Here is a 27971-nt window from a genome sequence, read left to right as displayed (position 1 = left end):
ATGATCAAGAACGGACATCACCAAATGAACACAACAGGGAAAGATGCAGGGACGAACCTCGGCGCTACAGCTTGCAGTCCGGAGAAGAGAAGACGAACTATCCGGGTGTGGTGCGACGGGTGGTGAGTGATACAGAATAGCATTACAGAGACAGCTACATATAAGGCCTGTGTTGCTACATTGTTGCCCTGAGCATGTATACGCCGACAATTAAAGGAATTATTCTCATAAACTTGAGGGGTGCCAACCGCTATTAAACGGCCCAACTTAGGTATGTCTATTTCAAAGATTGCACATTTTAATGTGTTGGAAACGTAACATAATTTCGCCATTTATCTGATGTCCAGTGAACTGTCCATAGCCAATGCACGTCTTAGAAATACTGCCATAAACAGCAGCGCATGCTATTTCCATTCTATCGGCATCCCGCCTGTCAAAACAGAAAGGTGTTTCAATTGGCTCGTGCCAGGTGTGTTTACCTTCCAGTCTTACTCTCATTAATGTCAACATGCCAACAGGGTATTCACTTTGCATGTTATTCGAGCGATAGGGTAGGCTATGCACGGCGACCGTCGCCTAGGCAAACTGCATGCACGCATGGTGTGCATAAAAGTGGAGAAGGGTGCAATTGTGGCCGGCAATTCGGGGTGTTCCTGCATGTGGGCATTCCTGCATCTGCAGGAACCCCTCTTTATACTTCTATTGGTCCATTTTTAAGTTATGGACACGCGGGAGGTGGGGGTGCTCCAGTACAGTTGGTGGCGTTAATGCACAATACGTTTGGATGCCAGCCAACGATAAACGCCACAGAAGAAGGGGTGGGGGTGACAATGGTAGCTAGTTAGCCGTACACTGGTAGTAGACAGTGTCCTTCAGCCCTCGACGGCGAGGCCAGGTGTTGGGGCGAAGGACACTGTGTGCTAGTTTAGCCAGCTAGTCCTAAGGAGGACTCCGGTACACAGCAGGCGAGAAGCGGGGGCGACACCGTGTGCTAGCTAACTAGCAAGCTAGCTAGCACACGATGTGGCTAACTATACTGATCAAACATGCAACAATTTCCTCGATTTTCCTGAGTTACATATAAGGAAATCAGTCAATTGAAATAAATAAATTAGGCCCTAATCTATGGATTTCACATGACTGCCAGGGGCACAGCCATGGGTGGGCCTGGGATGGCATAAGCCCACCCACTTGGGAGCCAGGCCCACCCACTCGGGAGCCAGGCCCAGCCAATCAGAATGAGTTTTTCCCTTCATAAGGGCTTTATTACAGACATAAATACTCCTCAGTTTCATCAGCTGCCCGGGTGACTGATCTCAGATGATCCAGCAGGTGAAGAAGCCGGATGAGGAGGTCCTGGGCTGGCGTGGTTACACGTGGTCTGCAGTGGTGAGGCCGGTTGGACATACTAACAAATTCTCTAAAACCACATTGGAGGCATCTTATGGTAGAGAAATGAACATTAATTTCTCTGGCAACAACTCTGGTGAACATTCCTGCAGTCAGCATGTCAATTGCACGCTCCCTCAAAACTTGAGACATCTGTGGCACATTTTAGAGTTTAATGATCATGCTGTTTAATCAGCTTCTTGATATGCCACACCTGTCAGGTGGGTAGATTATCTTGGCAAAGGACAAATGTTCACTAACAGGGATGTAAACCAATTTGTGTATAACATTTGAGAGAAATAAGCTTTTTGTGCGTATGAAAAAATTCAGGGATCATTTATTTCAGCTCATGCAACATGGGACCAACACTTTACATGTTGCGTTTATATTTTTGTTCAGTATATCAAGCTAGCTAGTACACGGTGTCGCCCTAGCTTCCCGTCTGCTGTGCTAGCGGGAGGCGGGGACGACCGGTAGATAGTGTCCTTCGCCCCCGCCTGCCGAGCACATTTGTTTCTCTGGTACATAGCAGGCGGGGCGACACTGTGTGCTAGCTAACTAGCAAGCTAGCACACGGTGTCACTAACTAGCTAGTTAACTAGCACATGGTTTTGCCCATTCATGCAGGAACCAATAGGGTGCTCGAGGGGGGGCCTTCATGCAGGAACAAATGGGATGCTCAATGGGGGGATGTTCATGAAGTAACCAATGGGATGCTTGAGGGGGGGCGGGGCGTTCCTGCAGATGTAGGAATGCCCATTTGCAGGAACGCCCCGAATTGCGGGCTGCAGGTGCACACTATTGTACGAGTGTACAACTTAACTCTACTTCTTTTGCTGTGGATTTCGGATATTTGATCTAGAATTACAGATAGATTCCTGTACACAATGCACTGAATACCACCTAAATACCACAATCCCCCAAGCATGCATGTCATGGCAACATGTAGCCTAAAGGAGATGGCCATGCCAAACCCATATAGGCTATATTTAAAATATGAGTAGGCTTGGCCTAGGCCTTTATCATCAATATTAGAATAGCAGAATTAATACTATTATATTCCAAATGGAATGATCCCATGTGAAATACACCTATACCAGGACTGAATTAATGTATTGACTTATTGATTGCCAATTCGGCAGTTGGTTCTGCTACCATAACACTCACACATACGGAGACACAATCACCCATTCTCATGTGCTGAGGCAGAAAGTAAGGTAAAAGTCAGGTAACTCAAGACAGGAAAGGGGACTTCTGAGATAATACCCAGTGTCAACAGTTCACATTCCTTCCAACACACTTCAGAGTACAGTGTCAGCACTCCGAAGTCTTCAACATCTGTCCCTTTCTCCAGGAACAAGGGCGTTTGTTGCATGCTATATTTCTTTGTATGTTTGCATTTTGTTGCACGGAATTCATATTTTTCACAAAATACAGCATGTTACAAACAGCGCCCCATAGGCCTGCACTATCACTCGCTCCACCTCCCTGACACCCACTGTATTGTACTGTAGGTGTTTAGACCACAACACCCTCCTCCTCTGTGTTGTAACCTGCTTATGACACAAACAAGCCCGCCATTGTTCAGTGGTCAGAGTTTGTTTCAAAATGTAGTGGTAGTGTGTGTAAACTAAACACTGACATTGTTGAGTGTTTCTGCCATGAGAAACACCGTCACACATACTCTCCCCCTGGGCCAGAGTCAGAAGCTACAGGACATGTACCTGACCCACGTCGGGGAAGTAGGGAAAAAAAACACGCTTTGAATTCATGCGCGTGAATACCAGGATTACGGCAGCTTTCTCTGGGAGAATTCCAGTCATTTTGGTGCAGCCGCCTAGCAGTGGTTTGATGGAATGTTGCAGAATGTTTCGGATTCCAGAATATTAATCGGTGGGGTGAGTTCCCAAAGAGAGCCAGTGTCAACAGAGATCATTTCAGTAACCCCTCGGCCCACACCTGCCATGTCCATGAAAGTTCATGCCCTGCGGTCTCACTCGTCTGTCCTCACTAAATACAGTACATTGTTTGGCCATACAGTTCAGCAGCATCACCATATTGTTGTTGACATCTAGCACCGTCAGCATCAGCTGTAGTAGGCCCTAGGAGTGGCACTGGACAGATTGACTCAGGAAATGATGATTATTTTTTTGTCTGTCAGTGAGACATTAGGCTAGATTCTATCAGATCCGCCCTAGCCGACACCCGCATAGCGGTTGTTTTGGCGGTGATAGAAGTGGAACTGCGTTAGAGCTGTCAAACCAACAAGCGGCATTATACCTAAAGCGGACGTTGCCATTGGCTGCATGGAGTCACATTAGGAGAAATCCCATGCAGCCTTGTTTACAAGTTTGAACACTGGAATGTGAGCTGTAATCTACACCTCTATTAGGCTGATAGAAATCCTCATTACTTTGTTTTGTGAGTGTACTTTTTTCTATACAGCCTACACTTACTCGTTCTGAACTTCTAACGCGAGTGGGACAGGTGTGGCTTTGTGACAATGATCACACGAGCAGCCACTCTGCTTTGACAGCTCTAACGCAGTTGCACCTCCGACACCGCCAAAACATCAGCTATGCAGGTTAACTAGTTAACGCTTGGATGTGATTGAATCTAGCCCTAAATCTGCTAAACTATCAATTGTAGGAGTGTCACTTGTCAGATTGTCTAAGAATAAAATAAAAAAATAATTTAAAAAAGATCAGTGTCAGTGAGACCTTATCTGTTCGACTATCTATCCGGACTAGCTAGGGTTGAAAAAGTCAGTGAACTTTTAATAAATTCGCTGGTTTTCCCGAAATCCCTGTTGGAGAATTCACGGAATCAGGATGGAATAAGCAGGAAATCCGGAATTCAAACAGGATCTCTGGAAAACCAGGGAATTTATTTTGCAACCCTAATCTGTCCTGCCTTTAGGGTTGAAGTTGGAGACATTCTGTTCTTAATTGGTTTCCAGTGACAGAAGGTAGCCAAGGTCAAAGTTAGCAACATCATCAACTGAGCGCTAAAGTCTACTGACACTCCTCACTCAGGCTTTCACATAGCTGCTGCCAGGCCGGGTTGTGTTCATTAGGCAACAAACAGAAGGAAAAAAACCTACTGAAACAGGAAGGGACTACCTGGATGCTCATTTTCGTTTACCGTTGCAAAATGTTTGAAAACGTGTGTGCCCTAATCAAGACGACCCAGAACACAGCCTATAAATATGCAGTTTACAATCTCAGTCAGGGGAGAAGTCATTCTGAGGTGATGTCTGTCAGTAAATCCCCAGTAGTAATAACCGCTGTCAGGGGAAGAGTCGTTCTGAGGTGATGTCTGTCAGTAAATCCCCAGTAGTAATAATCCTAACAGATGTAATGACACCATAGATTATCTTTATGAGAGATAGCACAAGAAGCCTTTCTAGGCCTGTTTCATGTATCTATGGTACATGGTGGATCATGTATAGATAGTATATCCAAGCACATTTTAATGATGGCATAGATTATCTTTATGAGAGAGATAGCATAGGATCAAGCCTTTCTATATGAAGTATTTGTGGTAAATCCGAGAAACCATTAGACGCAGGCATCAAGTAAAGATTTGACCAATAACAAAAATGAGAACAAATGTTTGGGCTGTCTTGCTGGAGGGTTGCTAGCCTTGCTGATTTGCAGACCCACGTTGTACACAGCAAGCTGTGCCCCAATGGTCTGGAAAGCCAGTCGTTATAATTGTATATTCAATCCGTCTCAGAGTAGGCATATTGATTGGTTCTTTCAACAACAACAACAAAAATATATATCTTGGGGGTTGAGACCTCTCATTGTTTGGATTTGAAAACCCAACAGTTGTTAAGCAAGGGGAAGACACTTGGGGGCTCTGAGTGGCTGTCCGTGTTTGAGTGAGAGAGACACAGAGGACAACCAACCAGTAAAGGCACAGTCCCGTTCATTATCGACACTTGGTGCCGACAACATCAAACAGCCTCCCAGACACTGAAGTCAGGAGGACTGGTATCAGCCAGACTCTGAAGTCATTAGGACTGGTATCAGCCAGACTCTGAAGTCATTAGGACTGGTATCAGCCAGGCTCTGAAGTCATTAGGACTGGTATCAGCCAGACTCTGAAGTCATTAGGACTGGTATCAGCCAGACTCTGAAGTCATTAGGACTGGTATCAGCCAGACTCTGAAGTCAGGAGGACTGGTATCAGCCAGACTCTGAAGTCATTAGGACTGGTATCAGCCAGACTCTGAAGTCATTAGGACTGGTATCAGCCAGACTCTGAAGTCAGGAGGACTGGTATCAGCCAGACTCTGAAGTCATTAGGACTGGTATCAGCCAGATTCTGAAGTCATTAGGACTGGTATCAGCCAGACTCTGAAGTCATTAGGACTGGTATCAGCCAGACTCTGAAGTCAGGAGGACTGGTATCAGCCAGACTCTGAAGTCATTAGGACTGGTATCAGCCAGACTCTGAAGTCAGGAGGACTGGTATCAGCCAGACTAGGGGGTCTCAGCCAGTAATGGAAATTAGATGGTCTTGGGACTTCTTTTGTTGGGCTTGTGCTTTTCAGTTGTCTGTCCACTGCCTCTGGTAGTGCTCTCTGCTCTGTAATTACACTGTCACAAAACAATTAAAGGATCCCCTTAACGACATGATTGCTCCAAAATTGAGTACATGATTGATTTTAGACATTGATCCTCAATCGATCAATTTAAACTTACAGTAAGTGCACGAACACTTAAAGATTGTATATTTGGAAAATATGTCAGTTAAAAAAACCATAGAGTAAGTGTACTTTGTCATCACGTGACATGGTGTAGACTTAAAAGGATCTATCTTTACATGCTTATAGTTATCCTTTATTATTATTTTGATCTATTTGATCCTATTTACCTTATTATAGTGATTCTGTTTATCTATCATTTATCTATTTAGTTGTGCACTCCTTTCTGTGCTATCTCTATACCACTATACCATTCCCTACTAGGACCTAGCTGGTGTTATTGTCAAACAGCTCTGGTGCTGTTTGGGTGTCTGTCTGCTAGCTGACCTTGCCACACTACTTAATATTTCATTACGGCCTGTGATCCTCTGGTGATTCCTCCCCTGCTTAAAAAAAACAACAGGAACAGCATCACCCCAGGCCAGACCACCTTGCAAGCCACCTAGCGTTCCTGGGTTACACTGTCCAAGGGCAGGCAAGCAGGCAGACAGACAGACAGACAGGAAGGCAGGCAGACAGACAGACATGGACACCAAGCCCAGGACGGCAGGGCCTCCCTCACAAGCATAGTCTTTTATGTAACCATTAGTCCTTTGTCTCAGTCTCCTTACACACACACGCAGGTGCACACACACACACACACACACTTAACTTCTGGCCTGACCAGCTACACTCAGTAGTCACATTATGCCCCCCATTTAGAATAAAGGTGTATTCCTTTCCACAGCTCTAACAGACAGCGTGAAGGAAACGTCTGAAACGGTCAGGGACTGCTAATGCTGTTCAGTCATCACACACAAAACAATGTCCTTTTGGTCGCGCCACACAACGTGTTCATTTAACATTCGGTACCGTTGATAACGCTTTTAAGAACAGCCACGTGGGAAAGAAAGCTGATTAAAAAAAAAGGTGATAACATTAAGTGCTCCATCTTGAAAGTTCACTTAAGGGCAGTACAAAGTAGGAACAAGACAAGTCTGTGCAGTGTATAGTGATACGACCACATCACACCATGGTTCAGGCGTTCACTGTGTCATCACTACCCTACCCCTTAGACAGACAGGCTCCTTAGCAACATGACATTCTCTTACTGCTCTGGGCTGGACATCTCTAAAGCGTGACATCTCTAATTTGATGCCATTTTATAGCAGCGATAGCAAGCACGTCATGTAAAGTAGTTGTAAATGGTTTATGACTGCTGTTATCCACTTTTATGATCTGTCAAATTACTAGATGTAGAATATATTTATTTATTTATTTTTATTTAACCTTTATTTAACTAGTCAGTTAAGAACAAATTGTTATGTACAATAATGGCCATTAACCATTAACACACATTTTATTGACACAATACACTGGCGATAAGAATACTCCAGGTTTCAACTTTCTCTGTAATATTTTACTGTAGGCAATGTGCATTTATGTCAAGTGCCTCTATAACACAGGCTACATGACTACAAATGTGCTATTCCAGTTCCGCTATAACATGCTACTGAGGAGGTTTGATGCCATTTCCACATAAGGGAAGTTATAGCCTAGGGCCCTCAAATTCAAATCAACTTCAACTTTCCCCCCTCCAACCAGGGACTGATTTAGACCTGGGACTCCAGGTGGCGAAATAATAATCATGTATAACAGAAAACCAGCAGGCTCCGCACCTCGTAGGGTGAGTGTATAACAGAAAACCAGCAGGCTCCGCACCTCGTAGGGTGAGTGTATAACAGAAAACCAGCAGGCTCCGGACCTCGTAGGGTGAGTGTATAACAGAAAACCAGCAGGCTCCGCACCTCGTAGGGTGAGTGTATAACAGAAAACCAGCAGGCTCCGGACCTCGTAGGGTGAGTGTATAACAGAAAACCAGCAGGCTCCTGACCTCGTAGGGTGAGTGTATAACAGAAAACCAGCAGGCTCCGCACCTCGTAGGGTGAGTGTATAACAGAAAACCAGCAGGCTCCGGACCTCGTAGGGTGAGATTTGAATACCACAGCCAGGCCTAGGGAATGGAATGGGGAAAGTCATAAATCCAAAAGGTCACAGGACAACAACGTCCTGTCATCTATAGTACCCATTATGACAAGCTTCATTGTATCTTATACCATGGTTCATAATGTTTATGACTGACTATGACAGATGGTATAATGTCTTATGTAGCTGTTCTAAAGGCTTTATGAATCCATACATCAGGGGGCCTACAGTATAGCATTACCACTTGCTGTGCTAATTCTCACTGTACCTGTACCTCAAACACCACTGAGTGAGTGAGGAGCCGGAACAGACACCAAACCACTGTATGGCCTGTCATGTCAGCAGTTTGAGTGATAGCAGGCTAATGCTAATGTCCATCTTTTAGTCATCACCTTGCTAGATTACCCTGTACCATCTGAGTCCCAATCTGGCCTAAAATCTAATTAGCTACAGATGGAGTGCTCAGTGCTCATCTCCATGACTACTATGGATGTAGTAAATCTGTTTCTCTGACTTTGTTACTTTGATGGTCTAAAATGTACATTATGGACAGGTTTCCCGGAACCAGATCAAGCCTACTCCTATATTACAACACATGCTCAGTGGGAAAGTGTTTTTTAAATCCAGGAATAGGCTTAATCTGCGTTTTGGAAACTGACCATATGAATTCTAAGACATGTTTGTGACTGGTTGAAACAGTTGTTTTTTATTGTCATTGCATCATCGAATAATATAACACATGCTGGATGTGATATAAATAATAATAATAAATACAAAAAAGATGGATCCACATAACAGTTACATAATCAGTTCTGAAGCAGCAACACCAGGGTCCTGTCCAATAGGGAGAACATGTTTTGTAACTGGGAGGTGAACCTTAACCTGAACCTGTCCTGATAACAACACATCTGTTGTAAAACATCTTGCTACAGTGTGCCCTACTGAACAGGACCCTGGCTAGTTCTTTCCCCTGGGTTTCTGTATTTCTCTCTAATGGTGTGGTTGTCTAATGTTGTTGAGGAGAGAAAGCAAGAAAGCATTTCACAGTACCGTGTGCACGTAATCAATAAACTTTGATTTGATTTGTTGATAGCTTCTGTGGTGACCAGTTTCTGTTGACAATCTCCCCTCCATTCTCCCTAGTATTAACTGTTGCTTTGTTATCCCTCCTCTAGCTATGACATGGTCCATTATGGTCACTCCAACCAGCTGCGGCAGGCCAAGGCCATGGGAGATTACCTCATCGTTGGAGTACACACAGACGGTAAGAGCTTCAGGCCTGGGGTTCCAGTCCCAGCATGCAACAGGGGAGCCTCCATCACACCAGGGTTGGGGTTCTAGTCCCAGCATGCAACAGGAGAGCCTCCATCACACCAGTGGTTGTATTCATTAAGCACTGAACGTAAGAAAATGGATGGAAACAGGGAGGAGTTACCTGGACCAAAACCATTAGTTACCTCATCCAATAAGAATTCTTAATTTCCGTTGTGGGCCCTAATGAATGTGACCCTGACCTCCATGGAATAACCTCCACTCTCCCAATCCCCTCAGACTCACAGACCCAGCATAGTGACCTCATCCTTTCAGCCCTCAACTACCACTACCAGTCCCCCATTACATCTCTCACCCCAACCAAGACCCCAACCAGACCTGACCTGCATCACCTCAACACAGAGCCAACACCCCCCAAACACACACACACACACACACACACACACACACCAAAGCATCTCCCAGCCTGACCCTATCCCTCTCCTCCTTCGCTCCCAACCCTTCACCCTGACATGGGGAGGTGTCTGGCTGCCAGCCTCCCACTGCTTTAATAACGTCATCACTACCAGGAACCAGGATTGTGTTCATTAGGCACCAAATGGAATAAAAACAGACTGAAACAAGGATGGACTACCTGGACTTGTTCTTGTTCCTAATGAACACCAGCCACCTGTGTGCTGTAAGATGTTGTGGCTGTTGTGACAGTAGTAACACAGGGACCCAAACAGTGGCTGGGACACAACAACAAATCAGTGCCTCCCATGGCACACTAAGGCACTCTGACACTGTGACCGACAGGCACACTAAGGCACTCTGACACTGTGACCGACAGGCACACTAAGGCACTCTGACACTGTGACCGACAGGCACACTAAGGCACTCTGACACTGTGACCGACAGGCACACTAAGGCACTCTGACACTGTGACCGACAGGCACACTAAGGCACTCTGACACTGTGACCGACAGGCACACTAAGGCACTCTGACACTGTGACCGACAGGCACACTAAGGCACTCTGACACTGTGACCGACAGGCACACTAAGGCACTCTGACACTGTGACCGACAGGCACACTAAGGCACTCTTGACACTGTGACCGACAGGCACACTGTGCGACGGGCGCCATGTTAGTGTTTACGATAACCCAGAACTACATGGCTTAACTCAAACAATAGAGCCTCACACACTGTGGTCTGTCAAGGACAAAGGAACACATAGATAGTAGGCTATAACCTCTCTATCACACAGAGAGAGAGAGAGGAGAGAGAGAGAGAGGAGAGAGAGAGGCGTGATAATGGATTATCGCTGCTCCAGTGTGGAGAACGTACTGTACACTCAGTGTAAAACTATTATACAGTTAATAATGTATCTCTACCTCCCCTGTCTCCCCCCCCCCCCCCCCCCCCTCCCTCTTTCCCCCCCCCCCCCCCCCCCCCCCCTTAGGTTTGTAACAGACAAGGTCATTGTCGCGTCCAGTTTTGATGACTTTGCAAAAAAATATACACAGACTCTAAAGCCCTTGTTTGTTTTCAGACCCACCTGGATCATTTCTAGCCTGGACCCAGATCTGTTTGTGCTGTCTTGCCAACTTCTATGGCCAGGCATGCCAATGAGCATAGGGGTTAACTTGGCAGACAACACAAACAGTTCTGGGATTATTTCACTTTATTGAAACAAGTTCACAGTCAACCAAGTCTTGGCGGTCATACAGTATATCCCTATGTTGTACGCATGTTTTCATTGTTTGAGTCCATCACACTATCTACTGTAGCAGCCTGGTGGCCTACTCTTTTCTTTGTTCCTTGTCATACCAATGGTTGACAACAACATGACAGTTGGCTACAGCGCATGCAGTATGGCAGGGTTTCCCAAACTCGGTCCGAGGCCCGCCCCTGGGTGCACGTTTAGTTTTTTGCCCTAGCGCTACACAGCTGATTCAGATAATCAACTCATCATCAAGCTTTGATTATTTGAATCAGCTGTGGGGGGGTCAATTTATGCAACCACTAAGAGCGTTGAATTGTGAGGCTAAACTTGTCCGCTGTTTTGGTTCCGTAGCTACCGCGTTGTAGCAGTGTGAAGCACACCGGTGCACATGCACAGATACTCTGTGAGACTGTGTGAGAGCAAAGTCTTGCATCGCGTTCATCTCAATATCTGCGGTGCTGTTCGTTGCAACGTCTCGCTGAGTATACTTTTAACTGATCAAGATGTTCAGATCACTATCTGTTCATGACTTGTCTATAGTAAACATGGTCATAAAATGTGTCTCTTACCATCAGCTGTGAATGTCCAGACATATGGATCTGAATGTGGACCGGAAACTGACCACAGGATGCTTGTTAAAGGGATAGTTCACTCAACTAATTTCATCATGATCAAAAGGCATCATCACAGCTTTTTCTCTGTATTGAAAGTGCTCTATCTTGAAAACTTGACTGCTGATATGCACACTTTTTGGGTGATTGTGTTAACAGTGTTCTAATGAACAAAATACTAAAAGATGAACTATCCCTTTAATGCCAAGTGTAAACACTCTCTAAAGCTATTAGCATCTGGTGGTTGGTGTGCTTTGATGAATATCAATGACCATTAGTAATAATATCTCCTCACCCTGTAGGTGAGATCTCACAGCACAAGGGTCCCCCGGTCTTCACCCAGGCTGAACGATACAAGATGGTGCGAGCCATCAAGTGGGTGGATGAGATAGTGGAGGGAGCGCCCTACGTCACCACACTGGAGACCCTGGACAAGTACTCCAGTGACTTCTGTGTGCACGGAGGTGAGTTTGCTGAGATGTTTGAATGGGTGGGCCGGTTCTGAATATTCAGTTCATCTTTATTTAACCAGGATCATGTTTTGTGTATTACCAATATCTAATGGTTCTATCTTGCCCCTTGACCTGCTATAAAGTATCTCATGTCTGTCACCTTGATCAGAGTATAGCAGACATGTTGAATGTGTGATTTCAGATGACATCACACTAACAGTGGATGGGAAGGACACATACGAAGAGGTGAAGAGGTCAGGGAGGTACAGGTGAGAGTGACTCAAGCTGGAATGAACCTTGAACTAAAGCTGTCATTAATAATATACACTGAACCAAAATATAAATGCAACATGTAAATAAAAGATCCCAGAAATGTTCCATACACACAAAAAAGCGTATACGTTTTACATCCCTGTTAGTGAGCATTTCTCCTTTGCCAAGATATTCCATCTACCTGACAGGTGTGGAATATCAAGAAGCTGATTAAAAAGCATGATCATTACACAGGTGCACCTTGTGCTGGGGACAATAAAAGGCCACTCTAAAATGTGCAGTTTTGTCACACAACACAATGCCACAGATGTCTCAAGTTTTGAGGGAGCGTGCAATATATTTTAATTTTTTTTATTTTACCTTTATTTAACTAGGCAAGTCAGTTAAGAACAAATTCTTATTTACAATGACGGCCTACACCGGCCAAACCCGGACGACGCTGGGCCAATTGTGCGCCGCCCTATGGGACTCCCAATCACGGCCGGTTGTGATACAGCCTGGAATCGAACCAGGGGGTCTGTAGTGACGCCTGACTGCGGGAATGTCCACCAGAGTTGTTGCCTAAGAATTGAATGTTCATTTCTCTACCATAAGCCTCCTCCAATGTCGTTTTAGAAAATGTGGCAGTATGTCCAACCGGCCTCACAACCGCAGACCATGTGTATGACATCGTGTGGGCGAGCAGTTTGCTGATGACAACATTGTGAACAGAGTGCCCCATGGTGGCGGTGGGTTATGGTATGGACAGGCATAAGCTACAGACAATGAACACAATTGCATTTTAACGATGGCAATTAGAATTTTTGGAAATAAGTTATTTTTTTCATTTCACTTCACCAATTTGGACTATTTTGTGTATGTCCATTACATGAAATCCAAATAAGAGTCCGTTTTGATTACAGGTTGTGGTGCATCAGGGTGGGAAGGACGCCAAGGGGGATGAATGCTTTTGCAAGGCACTGTACGTGTGTGTGTATATATATATATATATATATATATATATATATATATATATATATATATATATACACACACAGTGGGGAGAACAAGTATTTGATACACTGCTGATTTTGCAGGTTTTCCTACTTACAAAGCATGTGGAGGTCTGTAATTTTTATCATAGGTACACTTCAACTGTGAGAGACGGAATCTAAAACAAAAATCCAGAAAATCACATTGTATGATTTTTAAGTAATTAATTTGCATTTTATTGCATCTCACAATTGTATCTCACAGTTGAAGTGTACATATGATAAAAATTACAGACCTCTACATGCTTTGTAAGTAGGAAAACCTGCAAAATCGGAAGTGTATCAAATACTTGTTCTCCCCACTGTATATATATACACACACAGTTGAAGTCGGAAGTTTACAGCAGAACGCTTAGGAGGGAGGCTAGTGATTTAAGGTGAAAAGACCAGATCAGAAACCCTAAATCACGTGAAGGAAATGGAGTTTGCCAAAAGACAAAAACATGAAATTGCATTAATAAGCTACGGGCAACATAACTGAAGATGAAATCCACAGTTCTTGATTGATGTTACTGTCGATGGCCACCCTGCCACAGTTTGCTGCTAGAAAAGGTTGCCATTATTCGAGATAGAACTGATTGCAGGGACTGACACGACATATCAAGTAAACGGAAAACATTTTGTTTATGACGAGATTAAATACAAATGACATAAAAATGCCAAGTGATGAGAGTTCAAGTCAGTAGTAGGTCTAAGGAGGAAATATTCCATTTAAATCACTGATGAATCAATTGATAAAATGAATAATGTTGCAAAGCACCACTTAAGCAAGGCTACGATTATGTAAGCCAACTTAATATCAAATATAAATAACTAGCTTACAGACTTATGAAACCTGTGGTCTCTGATTATTATGCGATACCAATTTACGATTTCTGCGATGGATTGTCGGAGAGGCCGTTCGACGAGCTCTCGAGTTCACCTTAGTAGAGTCCACTCCTATGCAACCAAGTAGCTCTGAACAGCACAGCTGTAGATCAGTGAACAGGAGTTTTCGGCACGACCATGGATGACGCTCCAGTGTTATATGGCGTTCCATACGTTGAGCCACTATCAACAGCATAGATTCTCCCTTGTCCCTGTAGAGCAGGGGTGTCAAACGTACGGCCCGCGGGCCGGATCAGGCCCGCAAACGGGTTTAATCCGGCCCGCGAGATGTTTTTAGAAAAAAAAAAATAGTTTTTTTTTTTTTTGTAAAGTATAAAAATGCGCTGCAATTTTTCAATAAAATAAACTGCTGTTCCAATTGCGTCCACTGGATGGCGCAATAGCAATTGTGTTAAGCAAGCAAATTGTTTATAACGGGGCAGAGCAAGTAGGTCAAGCACGTGCAGCCAATGAGCTACTTTGTTTTGCCCGCAATATTTATTACGGCTTCTACTTTTAACATTATATGCTTTGGCACCCTCATTGCCCCAATATGTCTCTGTCAAAAAAGAGAAAAGTGGATGCAGAGTGCAGAGTGTTCCAAGAAAAATGGTCATCCTATTTATTCACGGAATTGAATGGGAAAGCTGTATGTTTGGTGTGTTCAGAGCATGTTGCAGTGCTGAAAGAATATAACCTTCGTTGCCACTATGTGAGTCTTCATGCCGACAAATATGACAACTTTCAAGGACAGCGGAGATGAGAGAAGGTGAATGAACTGTTGGTGGGTTTGAAGAAACAGCAGTCTGTGTTTAATCAAAGCCGAGACATCAGTGACGCTGCAGTGAAAGCTAGCTACCTCATTGCTAATGAAATCGCAGTGGCTTCAAAACCATTTAGTGAGGGTGAATTTGTAAAAACATGCATGATGAAGGCAGCGGAGATTGTGTGCCCTGGCTTTTGCAAATATCAGCCTGACAAGAAACACAGTTGCAGACAGGATTTCCGATCTTTTAGTGGATTTGGACAGCCAGTTGAAGCAAAAAGTAAAGTCATTTATTACGTTTTCGGTTGCAATTGATGAAAGCACGGACATTACAGATGTTGCACAACTGGCCATTTTCATCCGCGGAGTTGATGACACATTGACCGTCACCGAGGAGTTCGTGGAGTTGGTGCCGATGACAGATACAACGACAGCAGCTGATATTTTTACCGCACTCGTCGGCGCGCTGGACAGGGTCGGAGTGGACTGGTCCCGCGCTGTCAGTGTGTGCGCGACCCAACATGTGGCAGACATGAAGCGGTTCAAGGATAAAATAACGGGACTGTTACGGGAGTTTGAGCAACGCTTTCAGATTTATGTTTATGTTTTTATGTTGATGTGCTATTGTTTTTAATTGATTTTATTTGTATATTTAACCTATTCTTGACTCTGTGGTTCTTGCACTTGTTTGGGGAACAGGATTTCATTATTTTTATCTACATTTCTGCCTGAGAAATGACACCCTGATATAGTTCTGTGATCTGTGATATACTTCTGTGAATCACTGAGGCATTGTGTGTTTGTGTGTTCTTTGTCCTCAGAACTTTCAAATAACTTGAGGTGTTTTATGATTAATAGTGATGTTGTGCTTTTGGACACTGTCCTCAGGCTCCAGCTTTATGTTTATATGTTTTTATGTTGATGTGCTATTGTTTTTAATTGATTTTATTTTATTTGTATATTTAACCTATTCTTGACTCTGTGGTTCTTGCACTTGTTTGGGGAACAGGATTTCATTATTTTTATCTACATTTCTGCCTGAGAAATGACACCCCTGATATAGTTCTGTGATCTGTGAAACAGTTCTGTTAATCACTGAGGCATTGTGTGTTTGTGTGTTCTTTTTCTTTAGAATTTTCAAATAAACTTGACGTGTTTTATGATTAATAGTGATGTTGTGCTTGTACTATTTTGGACACACTGTCCTCAGGCTCCAGCTTTATATTGTATGTTGATCATATTAAAACAAAGAAAACAATCTGAAGTTGTTGTTTTTAAGTTATATATACCATGATTTTTCCGGTCCGGCCCACTTGGGAATAGATTTTCCTCCATGTGGCCCCTGAGCTAAAATGAGTTTGACACCCCTGCTGTAGAGGATAGCTAAATTGCAAAATAAAGTTTGACACAAGACATCATGTTATTTAGCAAACAGACATATTAAAGCTGCAATATGTAACTTTTTGGGCGACCCTACCAAATGCACATGGAAATGTGAGTAATAGATCTGTTATTCTCATTGAAAGCAAGTCTAAGAAACGGTACATCTGTTCTATGTGCACTATTCCTATGCTTCCCGTTCTTAAGTTTAGTTTTTGCATCTTTTACTTTCGGTTTTGAACAACAGCTTCAAACAGCTGAAAATACAATATGTTTGGTTACTGAACATATATTTCACTGGGGTTTAGATGGTACAATGATTGTCTACACATTGCTTGTTTTGTCACAAACTCAAATTTGGCGAACCATTCGAATTTGAGCAACCTGGAAATGGCGGAGACAAGACAACAAACATATTGTTTACCTGACAGGCCTAGTGGGTCTGAAAATGCCCTGGGGACTATGCGTAAACGTGCATTTACAATGCTCCATCCGTATCTGAAGTGAATTAATTTATATTAACATGGAATGACGGCAGCATGATGGGGCAATCAAAATGCCGCCAGGGACATGCGATGCAGTGATGAGAAACTAAAATAGGTTACAGTGATACTTAAGTGGCAAGTAGTCTTAGTGGTTAAGAGCGTTGTGCCAGTAACCAAAAGGTCGCTGGTTCTAATCCACGTGCCGACTAGGTGAAAAATCTGTCGATGTGCCCTTGAGCAAGGCACTTAACCCTAATTGCTCCTGTAAGTCTCTCTGGATAAGAGCGTCTGCTAAATGACTAAAATGTCAAATGTAATGAACAGCGATACCGTGATGAGATCCTGAGGCCCATTGTCGTGCCATTCATCCGACGCCATCACCTCATGTTTCAGCATGATAATGCACAGCCCCATGTCGCAAGGATCTGTACACAATTCCTGAAAGCTGAAAATGTCCCAGTTCTTCCATGGCCTGCATACTCACCAGACATGTCACCCATTGAGCATGTTTGGGATGCTCTGGATCGACGTGTACGACAGCGTGTTCCAGTTCCCGACAATATCCAGCAACTTCGCAAAGCCATTGAAGAGGAGTGGGACAACATTCCACAGGCCACAATCAACAGCCGCATGAGGCAAATGGGACCAACAGATGCATATCTGTATTCCCAGCCATGTGAAACCCATAGATTAGGGCGTAATTAAGTTATTTCAATTGACTGATTTTCTTATATGAAATGTAACTCAGTAAAATCTTTGAAATTGTTGCATGTTGCCTTTATATTTTTGTTCACTATATTATATATTCATTTAATACATTCTTGTATTATTATATTATTATTGCTGTTGTTATGCTCTGTCTACAATTGTACAATTTTGTGTCATGGCTTGGTGTTGTTCCAGGGAGTGCAAGCGAACCCAGGGAGTTTCTACCACAGACCTGGTTGGTCGTATGCTCCTGATGACCAAAGCACACCACAGCAACATAGTGAGTATAGCAACCCCTCAAAGGCTACCATAGTGAGTATAGCAACACCTCATAGGCTACCATAGTGAGTATAGCAACACCTCATAGGCTACCATAGTGAGTATAGCAACACCTCATAGGCTACCATAGTGAGTATAGCAACCCCTCATTGGTTACCATAGTGAGTATAGCAACCCCTCATTGGTTACCATAGTGAGTATAGCAACCCCTCATTGGTTACCATAGTGAGTATAGCAACCCCTCATAGGCTACCATAGTGAGTATAGCAACCCCTCATTGGTTACCATAGTGAGTATAGCAAACCCTTATAGGCTACAATAGAACCAGGAGTTCTTCTTCCACTTCAGTTGAATTTCCACTTAGTCTCCTATTGACATCAATGCATCACTAAGTGAAAATGTAGAAGTGATGATTTGCTCCTATCTGTCATGTCTCTTAGCTCCTATTGTTACAGTTGAATAATAGATGAACTCATGCCTGTTTTCTCTCCTGTGTCCCCCTCAGGGCCATTCAGACTATCAACAGCACACAGACAACTTTGGGAAGGTAGGTCCCATGTCTACTCTCATACAAGTACAACTTTAAGAAATGTTTGGCTGGTGCCAAGTGATATCTTTAAAAATTCCACAAAGGCTCACTCTGTGATATGTACAGCTGTTTTTGATAATTTAAATGACGAACAGCCCTTTAAAAATCAGAGTGCACTTGACCATAGCAACCGCTTTGTAATGGTCTACTATGTGTCCAAATCCTGGGTAGACTCTTCTCTGACACAACTTTAGTACCCCCCCCCCCCCAACTCTCGCCAACTCTCTCTGAAACAAAGGGCGTTATTGTGGTGCCCAGTTGATAATCAAAACTGTGGGCCGGGCCAGTTGGTAATGACTACCACCTCTGTTCCCTCTGAATGCAGAAACTGACCAGAGGATCTACATTTTAACAACGTTTGGATTCTAAATGGGGGTGGGAAAGAGAATGGTACTTTAGAATGATCACCGTTACATAACAAGGGTTGTATTTTTCAAACGTTGAAAGAGAGAAAAAAATACATGTATTTGGCCAGTGTTGAATAAATGTGTTGGGGGGCTCTGACGGACATTGAGATATACCTCAGAGTGCCGACTGACTGGCTACTGGATGTCCAAGAAGAGGGATCTCAGATGGTGTTTTACTCATTTGGCCACTGGGTGGCGAAGTGTGATCATCTTCTCCTATGAGAAATTACCATAGTGAATATTGAATACCAACTTTGAATACCAAATGCTATAGGATTTGAATAAGTCAAGCTGCCACATACTGGCGTGGTGTGGTGTTCCCTTTCTGCCCAATGAACTCATTTATGGACAATACATTTGGCTCAAGAACTCCCTCAGAGGTTCCAGCTGTATAGCCTCTGTATGGAATATCATACAGCATCATCTATTACTCAGTGTAATGATATCATTCATTGCTGGCTTGGAATTAACATTTAGTCGTGGTTTGTCAAGTGTTACAATGTATTTATTTGTGCTCTTTGTGCATTATGGGTGTTGCAGGGTCCGAAGGGCCATAGTCCATGGACGGGAGTGTCCCAGTTCCTCCAGACATCCCAGAAGATCATCCAGTTTGCCTCAGGACAGGAGCCTCAGCCTGGGGACACCATCATCTATGTGGCTGGAGCCTTCGACCTCTTCCGTATCCTCTGTCTGGTGGCTCCATGAATGCACTACTTTCACTGTGTTTGATATCATTCCATTCATTGCATTCCAGCTTTTACTCCCTCCAGCAGCCTCCTCATATCTACCATGTCTATGGCCAGGAGCCTTTCCTGACCATGTCTATAATATGATGTGAGTTGATACAGTTAACTGCCAAAATAAAGGAAACACCAACATAAAGTGTCTTAATAGGGTGTTGGGCCACCACGAGCCAGAACAGCTTCAATGTGCCTTGGCATCCATTCTACAAGTGTCTGGAACTCTATTAGAGGGATGCGACACCATTCTTCCACAAGAAATTCCATCATTTGTTGTTTTGTTGATGGTGGTGGAAAACACTGTCTCAAGCGCCGATCCAGAATCTTCCATAAGTGTTGAATTGGGTTGAGATCTGGTGACTGAGACGGCCATGGACTGTGGTTTACATCGTTCTCATGCTCATCAAACCATTCAGTGACCACTCGTGGAAATATACTTTGTATCCCTCATTTACTCAAGTGTTTCCTTTATTTTGGCAGTTACATGTACATAAGAATGGTTTGACTTGTAACTAAGGCCTTCTTTGACGGCTTTGAAGGCCCTGATGGTAGGATACATCAATGTCAGGTGACTCTATACACTCATATCTACCATGTTAGGGCAAGGAGTTTTTATTTTCTGACCATGTGACCTGACCAAGAAAAACTGGGCCATAGAAAGACAAACACCCCTAATGCTACCTAGCTGCACTACAATTATGTGATTTAGATGTTCTATTTTTCTATAACTAGCTGGTCCTGTGGTCAGCTAAAACACCTGGGCCCAGTCATCTACAGTATGCGGAGAGGTTTGAGATTATAGACTGGGCTCAGAGGCCTAGTTCATAGATACTATAGTTGTTGTTGTTGTTGTTGTCAGCCTTGACCACTGTCTTCTCAGATATCGGCCATGTGGACTTTCTGGAGGCAGTTTCCAAGCTCTCAGACAAGCCATATGTTATAGTGGGGTTACACTTTGACCAGGTGAGTCAGACAAGCCATATGTTATAGTGGGGTTACACTTTGACCAGGTGAGTCAGACAAGCCATATGTTATATTGGGGTTACACTTTGACCAGGTGAGTCAGACAAGCCATATGTTAAAGTGGGGTTACACTTTGACCAGGTGAGTCAGACAAGCCATATGTTATAGTGGGTTACACTTTGACCAGGTGAGTCAGACAAGCCATATGTTATAGTGGGGTTACACTTTGACCAGGTGAGTCAGACAAGCCATATGTTATAGTGGGGTTACACTTTGACCAGGTGAGTCAGACAAGCCATATGTTAAAGTGGGGTTACACTTTGACCAGGTGAGTCAGACAAGCCATATGTTAAAGTGGGGTTACACTTTGACCAGGTGAGTCAGACAAGCCATATGTTATATTGGGGTTACACTTTGACCAGGTGAGTCAGACAAGCCATATGTTATAGTGGGGTTACACTTTGACCAGGTGAGTCAGACAAGCCATATGTTATAGTGGGGTTACACTTTGACCAGGTGAGTCAGACAAGCCATATGTTATAGTGGGGTTACACTTTGACCAGGTGAGTCAGACAAGCCATATGTTATAGTGGGGTTACACTTTGACCAGGCGAGTCAGACAAGCCATATGTTATATTGGGGTTACACTTTGACCAGGCGAGTCAGACAAGCCATATGTTATATTGGGGTTACACTTTGACCAGGTGAGTCAGACAAGCCATATGTTATATTGGGGTTACACTTTGACCAGGTGAGTCAGACAAGCCATATGTTATATTGGGGTTACACTTTGACCAGGTGAGTCAGACAAGCCATATGTTATATTGGGGTTACACTTTGACCAGGCGAGTCAGACAAGCCATATGTTATAGTGGGGTTACACTTTGACCAGGTGAGTCAGACAAGCCATATGTTATAGTGGGGTTACACTTTGACCAGGTGAGTCAGACAAGCCATATGTTATAGTGGGGTTACACTTTGACCAGGTGAGTCAGACAAGCCATATGTTATATTGGGGTTACACTTTGACCAGGCGAGTCAGACAAGCCATATGTTATATTGGGGTTACACTTTGACCAGGTGAGTCAGACAAGCCATATGTTATAGTGGGGTTACACTTTGACCAGGTGAGTCAGACAAGCCATATGTTATAGTGGGGTTACACTTTGACCAGGTGAGTCAGACAAGCCATATGTTATATTGGGGTTACACTTTGACCAGGTGAGTCAGACAAGCCATATGTTATAGTGGGGTTACACTTTGACCAGGCGAGTCAGACAAGCCATATGTTAAAGTGGGGTTACACTTTGACCAGGTGAGTCAGACAAGCCATATGTTAAAGTGGGGTTACACTTTGACCAGGTGAGTCAGACAAGCCATATGTTATATTGGGGTTACACTTTGACCAGGTGAGTCAGACAAGCCATATGTTATATTGGGGTTACACTTTGACCAGGCGAGTCAGACAAGCCATATGTTATAGTGGGGTAACAATTAAGTACCTTACTGTAATAATTGTCCATTAAAATTGACAAAAATAGCTTTTTTAGCAAAAAACTATTTCTCAAGCAAGAATTTTGCAAGGACTGACTAGGAGTGATCTGAGTGGGGAGGGGAAACTTAAAACTAGCTGTTATTGGCAGAGAGGTTTGGAAATATCTTTGTTATTGGTCTATTAACCAATTTACCGCCTGGTGATGTCACCAGCCAAGCCGAAACCCCCGCCCATGCAAACAGATTGTATTTTCAACCAGAAACTATCAGGAAATAACACTGATTTAAAAAATGGGCCTTTAATCTGAAAGCAGGTTATGGGCATTTCGGCTTTCAAAGGCAATGTTCCCACGTTCACGGTGATCCCATTCACGGTAAACGCTGCATATGTCGGCTTACTCTGAAATTGCCTTTAAAAACCGCAATGCCTGTAACCAACCCACAGTCAAATTAAGTCCTGGCCTTAATAGTGGAGATTTGCTTAATCTTATTCTTACTTTTGGATTTTGTGTGTATTTTTCAGGAGGTGAATCGCTACAAAGGGAAGAATTACCCAATCATGAATGTCCATGAGAGAACACTCAGTGTGCTGGCCTGTCGAGTAAGTTCGCTCTCCTCGTAACAGATACTGTACATCTCTTTCATAAGAGATACTGTACATCTCTTTCATAATAGATACTGTACATCTCTTTCATAAGAGATACTGTACATCTCTTTTATAAGAGATACTGTACATCTCTTTCATAAGAGATACTGTACATCTCTTTCATAAGAGATACTGTACATCTCTTTATAAGAGATACTGTACATCTCTTTTATAAGAGATACTGTACATCTCTTTCATAAGAGATACTGTACATCTCTTTCATAAGAGATACTGTACATCTCTTTCAAAAGAGATACTGTACATCTCTTTTATAAGAGTAGTTTTGTAAATAGTGTGTATGCAGGTCTCCCTTGTGAAAGAGACCTTGGTCTCAATGGGACTCCCAGTTAAAGTAAAATAATGAGCAGAAGTGATGAGTGGATGAATCTAACATGTTCTGTTCTGTTGCTGTCTGCAGTATGTCTCTGAGGTGGTGATCGGTGCGCCCTATGCAGTCACAAGAGACTTACTGGACCACTTCAAGGTAAGGGCTCAAGACACTACACTTGTTCTGCAGAGCCATTTGAACCAGGCTGAGCATGCTAACGTTTGTGGACACTCCATTGGTAACTATCTACAGTGGGTTAGTGTTAGGTCTCACCCTGCATGGTATCTACAGTGGGTTAGTGTTGGGTCTCACCCTGCATGGTATCTACAGTGGGTTAGTGTTGGGTCTCACCCTGCATGGTATCTACAGTGGGTTAGTGTTGGGTCTCACCCTGCATGGTATCTACAGTGGGTTAGTGTTGGGTCTCACCCTGCATGGTATCTACAGTGGGTTAGTGTTGAGTCTCACCCTACATGGTCCACCTACAATGGGTTAGTTTGGATCTCACCCTGCATATTATCTACAGTGGGTTAGTGTTGGTCTCACCCTACTGGATCCATCTACAGTGGGTTAGTGTTGGTCTCACCCTGCATATTATCTACAGTGGGTTAGTGTTGGGTCTCACCCTACATGATCCATCTACAGTGGGTTAGTGTTGGGTCTCATCCTGCATGGTATCTACAGTGGGTTAGTGTTGGGTCTCATCCTGCATGGTCTGCCTCTGCAGGTGGACCTTGTGTGTCATGGGAAGACAGAGGTGCATCCTGACAAAGACGGGTCTGACCCCTATGCCGTAAGTACCCTGCGTAGTTTTCTGACACATAACTCTCTGTTACTAAAAAACAATGTGCTGGTGCACTCCAATTGATAAAAAAACTATAAGGCCATGGGGACTTGGTATAAGGTGCTCTTTGAAAGGGAAGTCTATGACTGGTAGAAAACCAAAGGGGATAATGGCCATCACTTATTTTTTATTTTTTTATTTTATTTAACCTTTATTTAACCAGGTAAGCCAGTTGAGAACAAGTTCTCATTTACAACTGCGACCTGGCCAAGATAAAGCAAAGCAGTGCGATAAAAACAACAACACAGAGTTACATATGGAATAAACAAAACGTACAGTTAATAACGCAATAGAAAATCTATATACAGTGTGTGCAAATGTAGTACGTTATGGAGGTAAGACAATAAATAGGCCATAGTGCAAAATAATTACAATTAGGATTAACACTGGAATGATACAGTGAGGGAAAAAAGTATTTGATCCCCTGCTGATTTTGTACGTTTGCCCACTGACAAAGACATGATCCGTCTATAATTTTAATTGTAGGTTTATTTGAACAGTGAGAGACAGAATAACAACAACAAAATCCAGAAAAACGCATGTCAAAAATGTTATACATTGATTTTCATTTTAATGAGGGAAATAAGTAATTGACCCCTCTGCAAAACATGATTTAGTACTTGGTGGCAAAACCCTTGTTGGCAATCACAGAGGTCAGACGTTTCTTGTAGTTGGCCACCAGGTTTGCACACATCTCAGGAGAGATTTTGTCCCACTCTTCTTTGCAGATCTTCTCCAAGTCATTAAGGTTTCGAGGCTGACGTTTGGCAACTCGAACCTTCAGCTCCCTCCACAGATTTTCTATGGGATTAAGGTCTGGAGACTGGCTAGGCCACTCCAGGACCTTAATGTGCCTCTTCTTGAGCCACTCCTTTGTTGCCTTGGCCGTGAGTTTTGGGTCATTGTCATGCTGGAATACCCATCCACGACCCATTTTCAATGCCCTGGCTGAGGGAAGGAGGATCTCACCCAAGATATGACGGTACATGGCCCCGTCCATCGTCCCTTTGATGCGGTGAAGTTGTCCTGTCCCCTTAGCAGAAAAACACCCCCAAAGCATAATGTTTCCACCTCCATGTTTGACGGTGGGGATGGTGTTTTTGGGGTCATAGGCAGCATTCCTCCTCCTCCAAACACAGCGAGTTGAGTTGATGCCAAAGAGCTCGATTTTGGTCTCATCTGACCACAACACTTTCACCCAGTTCTCCTCTGAATCATTCAGATGTTCATTGGCAAACTTCAGACGGGCCTGTATATGTGCTTTCTTGAGCAGGGGGACCTTGCGGGCGCTGCAGGATTTCAGTCCTTCACGGCGTAGTGTGTTACCAATTGTTTTCTTGCTGACTATGTTCCCAGCTGCCTTGAGATCATTATAATAATAATAATATGCCATTTAGCAGACGCTTTTATCCAAAGCGACTTACAGTTATGCGTGCATACATTTTTTGTGTATGGGTGGTCCCGGGGATCGAACCCACTACCTTGGCGTTACAAGCGCCGTGCTCTACCAGCTGAGCTACAGAGGACCACATTGTGGTCCTTGACAAGATCATTGACAAGATCATTGACAAGATCCTCCAGTGTAGTTCTGGGCTGTTTCCTCACCGTTCTCATGATTATTGCAACTCCACGAGGTGAGATCTTGCATGGAGCCCCAGGCAGAGGGAGATTGACAGTTATTTTGTGTTTCTTCCATTTGCGAATAATCGCACCAACTGTTGTCACCTTCTCACCAAGCTGCTTGGCGATGGTCTTGTAGCCCATTCCAGCGTTGTGTAGGTCTACAATCTTGTCCCTGACATCCTTGGAGAGCTCTTTGGTCTTGGCCATGGTGGAGAGTTTGGAATCTGATTGATTGATTGCTTCTGTGGACAGATGTATTTTATACAGGTAACAAGCTGTGATTAGGAGCACTCCCTTTAAGAGTGTGCACCTAATCTCAGCTCGTTACCTGTATAAAATAAACCTGGGAGCCTGAAATCTTTCTGATTGAGAGGGGGTCAAATACTTATTTCCCTCATTAAAATGCAAATCAATTTATAACATTTTTGACATGCGTTTTTCTCGACTTTTTTTTGTTATTCTGTCTCTCACTGTTCAAATGAACCTACCATTAAGATTATAGACTGTTCATTTCTTTGTCAGTGGGCAAACGTACAAAATCAGCAGGGGATCAAATACTTTTTACCCTCACTGTAGATGTGCAAATAGAGATACTGGGGTGCAAATGAGCAAAATAAATAACAATATGGGGATGAGGTAGTTGGGTGGGCTAATTTCAGATGGGCTGTGTACAGGTGCAGTGATCGGTAAGGTGCTCTGACAACTGATGCTTAAAGTTAGTGAGGGAGATAAGAGTCTCCAGCTTCAGAGATTTTTGCAATTCGTTCCAGTCATTGGCAGCAGAGAACTCGAAGGAATGGCGGCCAAAGGATGTGTTAGTTAACTTAGTTAACGAAAAATGTTGAAAAATTAATCGTGGGGCTTACTTTTCCCATCAAGGCAATCTCGCAGAAAAACAGAGGGATGAACTTATTAATTTAAAAAGTATTTGTTACTTGGTTACATAGTGGTTACAATGAATTTGGAAGACTAATATAATATACAGTATAATATATAATAATATATGCCATTTAGCAAACACTTTTATCCAAAGCGTGCAATGTCTAAGTTAATGTTTAAGTCTGGACTGTGTTTCTCTAAATGCAGCAGCCCAGGAGGAAAGGAATACTGCACACTGTGGACAGTATGAACAGCCTCACCACTGATGACATTGTTCAGAGGATCATCAAAAACAGGTAAGGGCAGGAAGAAGTGAGACAACCTGGTATGTCCTGTAGCCAGCTAGAGAGATTAGAGAACTGCAATATCTCTGTAGTTTCAATGATGCTAAGGTCACATCATCATGATAATATCTCTGTAGTTTCAATGATGCTAAGGTCACGTCATCATGATAATATCACTGTAGTTTCAATGACGCTAAGGTCACGTCATCATGATAATATCTCTGTAGTTTCAATGATGCTAAGGTCACGTCATCATGATAATATCTCTGTAGTTTCAATGACGCTAAGGTCACGTCATCATGATAATATCTCTGTAGTTTCAATGACGCCAAGGTCACGTCATCATGATAATATCTCTGTAGTTTCAATGATGCTAAGGTCACGTCATCATGATAATATCTCTGTAGTTTCAATGATGCTAAGGTCACGTCATCATGATAATATCTCTGTAGTTTCAATGATGCTAAGGTCACGTCATCATGATAATATCTCTGTAGTTTCAATGATGCTAAGGTCACGTCATCATGATAATATCTCTGTAGTTTCAATGATGCTAAGGTCACGTCATCATGATAATATCTCTGTAGTTTCAATGATGCTAAGGTCACGTCATCATGATAATATCTCTGTAGCTTCAATGATGCTAAGGTCACGTCATCATGATAATATCTCTGTAGTTTCAATGATGCTAAGGTCACGTCATCATGATAATATCTCTGTAGTTTCAATGATGCTAAGGTCACGTCATCATGATAATATTGGGGAAAAGTCAAGAAAGTCACATACTATATTACTCCCAGTAACCTTTCTCTACTTTGTAAGTGTATGAACCATTTGTCTGAACCTGCACAGCGTTTTGGGTGTGCGTCTTCAGCTCCCACTTTAGATATAATAATAATGTATGCCATTTAGCAGAATCTTTATCCAAGGCAACTTACAGTCATGCGTGTATAAATGTTACGTACAGGTGGTCCCAGGAATCGAACCCATTATCCTGGCGTTGCAAGAATCACGCTCTACCAAGACATTAAAATTATACTATACTTGAAATCACAGAAGTGTAAATATGCCATGCTTTACTATGATGGTTTTAACTAATAGCCCTCTGCATACTATTGAAACCTCCCCTCTGTGTCCCCTGTGATGCAGGCTGCAGTTCAAGGCCAGGAACCAGAAGAAAGAGGCCAAAGAGATGGCTATGATCCAGGCCATGAAGAGGCGAGAGGAGGAGAAGAGCAAGGAGAGAGCCCAGGCTGTGCTGTAGGACGACAGG

The 27971-nt window shown here is 43.3% G+C and overlaps 1 protein-coding gene across 1 annotated transcript; it reads left to right on the top strand.

Moving 5' to 3' along the window:
- On the top strand, positions 1 to 27962 carry LOC311103486 (ethanolamine-phosphate cytidylyltransferase-like; the record flags this gene model as incomplete). Its single annotated transcript, XM_084145056.1, has 13 exons — positions 1 to 122; positions 9244 to 9332; positions 11963 to 12124; positions 12315 to 12381; positions 17818 to 17902; positions 18407 to 18448; positions 19438 to 19576; positions 20518 to 20600; positions 22618 to 22695; positions 23159 to 23224; positions 23796 to 23861; positions 26622 to 26710; positions 27848 to 27962. 13 exons carry the CDS (start codon positions 1 to 3, stop codon positions 27960 to 27962), a joined length of 1203 nt encoding a protein of 400 aa, XP_084001182.1.
- Between the last annotated feature and the right edge of the window lie 9 nt (positions 27963 to 27971).

This window comes from Coregonus lavaretus, assembly GCF_964263955.1.
Source record: "Coregonus lavaretus genome assembly, chromosome: 28".
In the NCBI taxonomy this organism is placed as follows: domain Eukaryota; kingdom Metazoa; phylum Chordata; class Actinopteri; order Salmoniformes; family Salmonidae; genus Coregonus; species Coregonus lavaretus.
The sequence above is the reverse complement of the archived record's forward strand: the minus strand, read 5'-3'. Positions and strand labels throughout refer to the sequence as shown.